At 40.7% G+C, this 9,866-nt stretch overlaps 1 protein-coding gene across 1 annotated transcript; it reads left to right on the top strand.

Moving 5' to 3' along the window:
- Positions 1-407: 407 nt before the first annotated feature.
- On the top strand, positions 408-3,068 carry LOC105978077 (subtilisin-like protease SBT3). The gene has a single exon (XM_013003487.2). It carries the CDS (start codon positions 546-548, stop codon positions 2,844-2,846), a length of 2,301 nt encoding a protein of 766 aa, XP_012858941.2. The 5' UTR covers positions 408-545; the 3' UTR covers positions 2,847-3,068.
- Positions 3,069-9,866: the final 6,798 nt, after the last annotated feature.

Genomic DNA, 9,866 nt, shown 5'->3' with positions numbered 1-9,866 from the left:
TTCTAGGGAAAGAAAATGGGGATAGGGTTTTGATGATTTGGAGAGTGAGTTTCTTGAAAATGCTAGGGATTGATTGAAAAATTTAAAACTTCATTTTTGGTTATGAAAATTATAGGGTAAATCTGTAATTTTTAAGATTTTGATTGAAAGGGTATTTAGGTCTTTTACAGTCAAAAGACATTATCCAGTTGCACAAATCACGAGTATATCAAACGGCGAACTCTCATTGTCTTTATTGCGTTCGACTAATTTTCATAGGTGGGTTTGTTCTAATATTTTTAATATAAGAACTTCTTAGGCAATTCAAGATTACTTGGGGATTGTTTTTGCAAAAAAAAAAAAAGAAAAAAAAACCCATAAAAGATTGCAGACAAACAGATTTTTCAAAGGTCAAAATGCACTATTATTAATTAATGCACTAAATAAGAATCAAAGCATATGAAGAAAAAGACAAGCTATAGCTATTATACTATAATGAATAATAATTGAGCAAAAAGCTTATTTATTAGAACTCTAAATTGAAGCCAAGATTCAGATTGCAGAAAATGAAGATTACCAGTTATATAGTTTCTCTGATTCTGTTAATATTATTGTGTAATGAATTTGAATATGCATATGGTGCAGCAAAAAGATCCACATATATTGTACACATGGATAAATCCTACATGCCCAAAGCCTTCTCCAGCCACCATCATTGGTATTCTTCCATTCTTCTTCATTCTACTGCTAAATCATCACTTCCGAACAACAACAAAGTCAAAACAAACCTTATCTATACTTACGACAACGCCTTCCATGGATTTAGTGCAGTCATGTCTGAATATGAATTGGAAGCATTAAAGAAATCCCCAGGTTTTATTTCTTCCTACCCCGATGACGTCATCACCGCAGACACCACCCACTCCACTAAATTCCTCTCCCTCAACACCGCCACCGGGCTATGGCCGGCTTCCGACTACGGCAAAGACGTGATTATCGGAGTCATCGACACCGGTATTTGGCCGGAAAGTCGGAGCTTCAGCGACATCGGAATGACCGAAATACCCCCGAGATGGAAGGGTATTTGCCAAACGGGCCAAGAATTCAACTCATCGTCGTGCAACAAGAAGATCATCGGGGCCCGGTATTTCAACCAAGGCTATCGGGCCGATAATCCCGACTCCGTAATAACCATGAACTCGGCGAGGGACGTGGACGGCCACGGGTCCCATGTCTCGTCAATTGCCGCCGGTAATTATGTCGACGGCGTTTCCTTCTTCGGTTACGCACCGGGGACCGCCAGAGGGGTGGCCCCACGCGCCAGGCTGGCGGTCTACAAGGTCCTCTGGGGCGGGGGCGTTTCGTCCGATATACTCGCGGGTATCGACCAGGCCGTGGCCGATGGAGTCGATGTACTCTCGATTTCTTTAGGCACCAATCGGATCGATCTATACGAGAACCCTCTTTCGATAGCTAGCTTCGGCGCTAGAGAGAAGGGAATCATAGTTTGTCTCTCGGCAGGGAACCGGGGCCCGTTTGTTCGGAGTATACGATCCGGAATCCCATGGGCTGTAGTTGTCGCAGCTGGCACCGTTGACCGTTGGCTCGCCGGGAAGTTGACTTTAGGCAACGGAAAAGTCATCACGGGATGGACCACATTTCCCGCAAGAGCCGCAATCAGAAACTTGCCCCTCGTTTACAACGAAACTTTATCGGCCTGCAGCTCAGCTGAGCTGGCGCAAGCCCCCGACCAAAGCATCATCGTGTGTGATGTCACCACCGGAAATACAGGTTTCGACACCGTGATGAGAAATCTACCCGATTCTAATGTCAGAGCAGCTATCGTAATCGCTGAAGATCCACGTATATTTCGATTCAATTCGTTTCCTTACCCGGGAGTCGTAATCACACCGAACGAAGCACGAGAGGTAATCAGCTATGCAGCTAATAGCTCTGCGCCAACAGCAAGCATCGCTTTCCAACAGACGATTCTCGGGACCGAGCCGAGAGCAGCTCCAGCACTATCGGACGATTCGTCGAGAGGCCCGGGATTGAGCTACGAGGGCATTTTGAAGCCCGATTTGATGGGGCCCGGAGTGTCGATTCTAGCAGCGTACAGTCCGTACGCAACGAGTACACCAACAATCGGAAACAACATATTCTTAACGACGGACTACACTCTCTTATCAGGCACATCAATGGCTTGCCCTCACATCTCCGGAACTGCTGCGCTTCTCAAATCCGCGCACCCCGATTGGAGTCCAGCAGCTATTCAGTCCGCTATGATGACAACTGCTAATCCTCTCGATAATACGAATCAGCCAATCAGGGAAGTCGATGGCACAGTTGCCACACCTCTAGGCATCGGATCGGGCCAGGTTGATCCGAACCGAGCACTCAATCCGGGCCTAATTTACGATGCTACAACACAGGACCTCGTGAATCTTGTTTGCTCCATGAATTTCACAAGCGAACAAACTCAAACGATTGTAAGGTCGACAAACTACAATTGCTCGAATCCTTCATCGGATCTCAACTATCCATCTTTCGTTGCTCTCATTAACTTTGAGGATATAGGAAGGGTTTTGACAAGGAGATTTGAGAGGACGGTGACGAATGTAGGGGACGCAGCAGCCAAGTACCGAGTGAAAGTCGAAGCACCGGTGAATACGACGGTCAGAGTTCGGCCACAGACTTTGGTGTTTCAAAAGAAGAATGAGAAACAGAGCTACACTGTTACGATTCGTTATAACGGTGATATTGAAACACAACATAGGCCAGGTTCGCTCACTTGGATCGAGCAGAGCGGCAAGTACACGGTGAGAAGTCCAATTATGGTTTCAGCTGGAGCTGATAATTTTTCCTAGTTTTTGGAAATGCTTGTAATTTGAATAAGCATAAAAGCATGAATGAAGGTGGGATATAATATATAATCCAGTAACCTTCCTCTGGACCAGCAATATGCATTTTTTGGCAAATATGCAATTTGATGTACACGGTGAATGTATTTTTTGGCAAATATGCAATATTTGCATATTTGCATATAAAGACTCTCACAAGCGTATAAAGAATTTTATTAGTGTTGTAAACTAGCCTATTTAATCTAACTCTTTGGTTTGTGATTGTGAAAATACATAAGAACGTAAATAACGATAATAGATGGAGGAGAAGGAGAGAACACAAATGAACAACCAGAGAGACAAACGTAGAGAGGCAAATGTGGGTCTTTAGGGAAAGGAAGATTCTCATTATATATGTGTAATCCACCGGAAGTTACATAGGAGTTAAAACCACTACAAAGTGTGGGTATAATGGGATAGTGAGATGTTGAGAATCTATAGTGAAATATGGAGGTTACAACCTCTCATGTGTTAGGATAGGAAGACCAATTTTTCCATGTTATTTATAACACTTCCCCTTGGGGATTCCTATCAAAACACTACTATACTTATCATATTGCCTCGTTAAAACCTTCCGAGTAATAAAAACCTAATGAGAAAAAAACAACCTCGGTTAAAAAATAGTACAACGCACAATCTTTTCAATCAGCATGTGTCGCCTTGTTGAAACCTTGGCGAGTAACGAAAACCCCGTGGGAATATTAAATTTCGCACGAAGGAAAAATAGTACGATATGGCATCTGGGTATATTCTGGATACTGAGCACCTACACGGTACTCCCCCTCAATGTACAAGGGAGAAAACTCGGATAATCTACTCAAGTCAATAGCCTTATCATGTTTTCAAAAGTTAACTTTAGGAAAAACTTAGTCTAAAAGTTGGAGTAGTTATCTCGAATTTTGATATGCGGAGTTATTATTTTGTTTAAGCTATTTTTGTTGTTGATTGAAGAAAACTCCAAAGTTATGTATTTGGAGTTGTCACATTTAATGAAGTCCATCTTCATTTGCACATACAGTAAAATACAGTTCTGTAGGATCTTCTTTATTAGTCAATTCACAGGAATTTCGAACATGCATAATCATGACTTCATGCCATCACTCACTATCTCCTAAAGCAAACATCATGCATGATTTAACATAGTGACAACTAATGTACTTTTCACAGAACCCCAAGACATACTATTTTCCCGATATTAAACCATAGATTGTGAATGAGCAAATATAAACCACAAGCTTCACACATTTTAGTGATGCATACGGCGTGTCGGTAAGGTGAGCTAAATCTACCTAATAAATTTACTAAAAAAATTAAATCATATCGAGTGCATGGAGTTAAGTATAATAATGCATATATTGCATTTACATATGGTATTTCTGGTGCTGACACTTCATCGTCCTCCTCCATAGGACGGAATGAATCATTGGACCTATTCCACTGTCGAACTTCCATAGGTGTTACTCGATAATTTGACTTTATCCATAACATTTTCTGGATGTAATTTTGATTGATGGACAAAAATCTAATTGACATGAGAAATTTTAAGTCAGCAGAAACACCAAATTAGTCTCATTTAGATTTTTGATATTGAACTCAAATTTACAACAATTGAGTTTTTCTTACTTAACTTCTTAAGGAGTCCAAATCGAGTGCGTGTCCTTAACATAAATTGTAGTAATAAGAACAATCAAAATCGATTATTGTTCAAATATTCTATTCCAGAGCAATATTCACTTAGGCGATTATTATATATTCTTCCGGAATACTTCAAACCATAATTTAAGTGAACGTCTCAGCTCAACTAAGTTTATGTCCCGTGGTCTGGATTGTCTTGGAAAAATATAGTCCTTTAGGGAGTTTTATATAAATATTTGTATTTAGATCCCCCTAAGATACTTTGTGACCACGTATTTAATAAAATTCACCATCAGAGTATATACCTCTTTAAAATCAATCTTAGGTTGTCGAGGAAATCCTTGAATTATGAGATGAGTCTTCGAGCTCTCAATCTCATTTTCTCATAAATCATTGTACTTATGAGATGAGTCTTCTGGCTCCCAATCTCGTTCGAGCTATGAGATGAATATTTTGGTTTCCAGTCTCATTTCATTAATTGAGCTATGAGATGAGCCTTCTCGCTCCCAATCTCATTTGAGCTATGAGATGAATCTTTTGCTTCCCAATCTCATTTCATTCCTTGAGCTATGAGATGAGTCTCCCGGCTCCCAATCTCGGTTGTCGAATGTTAAGCCTTACAGCGCGCGTGCGCGCACTGAATGGCCAAAACAGCCCGATCGGTTGCTAGGCACTCCGTGTGCCTTGCCTTGTCCGCATACTTTGCTCGCCTTGCCAATTACTTGCCAGTTCTTTGCCACACGGTCATTAGCACACCCACTCATAGGGTTGTCTTCCTTGACTTGCCAACCAGTCGTGCCAACTTGCCCACACTTGTCAAGTCGTGGTCAATTTCTTTCGAACGTTCGTTTGCCCAAGTTCTCGGCCACATGCCGATTACTGCTCACGCTTGTCCGCATTCGCTGCCGAGCAACGCTCGTGCTAGCTCACAAGTACTTTCGATCACCGCTCCCACTTGAATCAAGTCATTCCTTGATTTGTCGGACAAACACCCCAGATGCTTGCCCAACACTCGACCACTCATTGGCCGATTGTGTGGCTGTTTCGTGCCAACCCTTGCTTGGCACCCTTTCTCGCCCATGACTCGGCCACACTCGAGTCATAGCCGATGTCACCGACTAAGGGGTAACACCTAACTAATGGTAACCATTTATAACCATAACTCTAAGTAACCAATAACTAAGAATTAATTGAAATAATAATTCCAATCCTAACATTCATTGATATGATCTCTTGGGTATTATGAGATTTCTTTCCGAAACGTAATAAAACTCAGATGAAATATGGTTCTGCATATTAAAACCTTAACACAAGATGATGTGAGTAAAATAAAGCGTACCTTTTATGGTGGAGAATTTGATGTATCTAAAAGCCATACCTATTCTTGAGGCTTTGATCTAATTTTTAACCTATCAATCATAATATATAAAATGAGGTGATGGATGTAGAACACTTTGAATGTCAGTAAAAAGGGATTTTTGGTTCGCAATTGACCCAAATCCAAATTCCCTTGGCAACGGTTGCTAGGTGGTGTCACACATGATTACACTCAGGCTCGGTTCTGAGGGAAGACAGGAAAGGCGGTCGCTTCGGGCCCCTAATCTTTTATGAAGTTTAGGGGCCCCCAATTTTAGAATAATAGTCCTTATACATTAGTGTGTGTATGTTAGAGTAGGTGACCAACAAGCCAACTTGTGGTTGTGGTCTTTCGTATTTATTACTGTAATAAACGAACCTTTATTCGTATTAATGATAAAACACCTTGGCATTCTATATCTTTGTCCCTTTGTCACAAGCATAGATATAGTCCATACAGTTATTACAAGTACTAGTAATTGATCGTTAGGATCGTGAGATATTTACTTAAGTATTATAACTGTTAAACGTGTTCCTAGTCGAAGGGTTACGCCACCAATGAGGATATCGGCCTTTCCCATTAGAAGACTAGCACTTAGTGTATGTGTACTGCATCTCATCAGTAAACGGTATTGTGATATCGGCATGCATAAGTGGGTGCTCGTAAGTTGACGAGTTCACTGAACTCCCTCACCCTAGAAATCTCTAAGTGGTTCCCAATAATCGAGTAGAGATATCTATGGTATAGTTGTACACCATTAGTCCTTATGACCTAGACATCACCGTGACTTCACTAGAGGACCAGCTGTATCGTGACCTGTCTCTGAGTTCCACCGAGGACCATCCCAAGGGCCAGTGTTCGTGCAGTCCGAAATCTAGTGGGAGGTCTGTGCATTGTAGTCGGGGATTCGATCGCTAGAATAGTCTTGGATGTCCTGTGTGTTCTGAAAGTTTGTAATCATTCTAAGTCTCTGGCCAGAGCTGACTAAGTGATGATTAGAGAATTCGATTCTCTAAGTCATGCACGTGACGATTACAACACTTGGAACGATCGCACCGTCATCGAACATATAAAGAGGTCTCGATGAACCAATGCCTCTAGTTCGATCGGGACATATGTATCGAAGGGACCGTACTGTACGTTAACTATATCTGAAGGTGCTTGCAGGCACTTCATTTGTATCTAGGGAATCATGACGCGTAGTTGCTAGACGCCAATCTTGATTCGTTGGGTGATTAAGGTGAAACGAGCTTCATCTTAATCGTAACTCTAAGGGACGAGTTTTGACCACAAAGAGTTGTGGGCCCACGGCTAGCTTACACCTGAACCATCGAGGGTCACACTGCTCGTGCACATGAGATCTTTGAATAAACGGTCAGAGATAAAATAGTTTATCTTTGCATGATTGGAAGTCAATATGATTGAGTCCAACATTCGTAATTTGGAATTATGAATGAGAATAAGAAAAGGAAAAGAATAGGCGAACATATGAGTGAACTTTCTAAATCGGGAAGTTTCCAAATTTAGAAAGTGCACTGAACTAGGGTTTCCACTTTTGGAAAGTTGGAAAATGAGAGATGGCACTCATAATGACGAGGAAGTTATAATGAATCCGAAAATGTAATCGTTGCAATTTTTCGGTCATTGAATTAAGAGAGACGAGCAAGTAAAGATACTAACGGACTTAAGCTGTTGGGCCCGGTCCAACTTAAGCCCGCTAGGGTTTTATGCAAGGGACTATAAATACTTGATTTATAGGCCTTGCACACATATATAAGAGCTAACCCTAACCCTAGCCGCTACACTCTCTCTCTCTCTCGGCCTCTCTCCCATCGGCCACCACCGCGCCGCCGTTGCTCCGCCGTGACCGGAATCGGCCATCAATTGGCCGATCCTTTTCGGTACTCTTTTCTTCTTTCTTTTTCTTCCGTTAATTCTAACTACTTCGTGTCTAGTGCCACGTTTTAGTAGATCGAAGTATACGAGGTGAAATCCGAGAGGAGGAAGATTGAAGAATCGAAGAACAGCCACCAAGCCGACGACGCACGCGACACACGCGCCGCCTCGAAGTCCGCGCGTGAGATACACGCGCCGCCGTGCCGATCTGCCGCTGCTGCCGTTGCATTGCTGCTGCCCCGATTGTACGGATTGGTTTCCGTAGCAATCTCGACTTGCTAAACGCTCCTACCTCACGCTTCAAGAGGTAAATACACGAAACCCTAGTTTCGGTTCGTTTAGGTTTAAACTATTTATTCATGTTTGCTTTCGTGTGACTTTATGTGATTATGTGTAATCGTTTTGAATCATTGCGAGCATGTTATTTGGTTTAAATGCGAGCATGTTAATTGATTTAAATTCGGTTAAATTAATTAGCATGTATGTTGTTTTAATTTCGTTGGAAGCGCAAAGGTACGCAATTAATTGATTTAATTTGTCGGGCATGTACTTGTGTGCTTTAAAGTCGTTTAATTCGCACAAAATTTTTGTTTTCCGCTGCGTATGCGTGCCCGAAACCCAACAGTGGTATCAGAGCTCGTTGCGCAATTAATTGCGTTCGTATTTATATGCTATGATTTTATGCATGTTCGATTTATTAAAGTGGTGATTGTCGTATTATGTAATTGGGAGTTTTCGTAAGTTTAAAATATTTTTGAAATATTGTTTAGAATTTTTCCAGCTTTAAAATTGTTTAAAATTGGAAAATCGGATCTGAAATTATTTTTAAAACATCGGTTTTTAATTGTTCGGATCGAACCGGTCGAACCGGCCGGTTCGATGGTTGTGCACGATTTAGTTGACCGAATCCACGTGGATTCGGGTCGGTCAGACAAGTTCTCGGTCCGACTGACCCGGCCCACTGATTTGGGTCAGCTGGACCGGGCAGAACCGGACCGCTTCGGTCCGAACCGGTCAGACCGGTTGGGCCGAACCGGTTCACTGAAAAAAAAAAAATATAAAAAAAAAAAAAATTATTTCAGATTTCTAAAATTAAACTTAAAACAAATTGATTTTAATTTTTGGAAAATTATTTTCAATTAATCCCAATTAGATAATTGGATCGACAATCATCTATTTTAGTAAATAGGTGTTAGATTAATTAATTAATTTAAACTGTTAAATTGATTTCAATTAATGGAACACATATATAATATTGATTATAAATTCAACTTAATTAGTAGTACCTCAACATTATTTGAATGATTTATGCTAGTTGAGGTTCTATAATTATTTTGAAAAACTCGATAATTAATTAATGTAATTAATTATGAAAATAGGTCGTATGTTCCTCTTAGGACAATATGCGCTTCCATATACCTTTAGAGAACATAGATGTAGGAATCACATAGACCAATCCAAAACCTTCTGATGAGATAAAACATTTTAATAAAATCCCTCATTCTTGATTTAATTAAGAATCATTTCAAGCTATAAAGAAAAACCCAATCTGTTGAGTTATTTCTTTCCTTCTGCCAACGGTTGGATTATGTGTAGCCCTTTACTATAGTGCAGTAAGCCGTGTTAGCGGGGAGTGCTATGGTAGAGTAAGCTGTAATTCAATTGACATGACGATGAAGGTAGCCATGGAAAAGGGTTATGTTGAATTAACGTGGTCGGCTAGATTAACTAGGGACTGCATTAGTTTGGCATAATCGAGTTCTATGAGCATCTTTGATTGGTAGGATAGACTTGACACACGACGATTTTGATATTCGCGAGATTAACTTAGGTCATTATCAAGTGTGAGGAAAATTAATTTGGGGTCATATTGTGGATATGATTGATTGTGATCTACCTTTGGGCAAATATAATCGGGCTAGATTAACTACGGGTTATATTTGTCTATTGGACCTAAAGCCCATTAAGAAAAATCAGTTTTCTCGTTTGTCTACTAGAGGGAAGTGGAATTCGATAAAATTAGTGGGAGAACAATTAAATACATAAGACCAAACATTTAATTGTAACAATCATTTAACGCGAATCTCTAATAATCCTCT

Source organism: Erythranthe guttata, chromosome 1, assembly GCF_056151865.1.
Source record: "Erythranthe guttata isolate IM_541 chromosome 1, IM_541, whole genome shotgun sequence".
NCBI lineage: Eukaryota > Viridiplantae > Streptophyta > Magnoliopsida > Lamiales > Phrymaceae > Erythranthe > Erythranthe guttata.
Note: the sequence above shows the minus strand (reverse complement) of the source record. Positions and strands in the feature narration are given on the sequence as shown.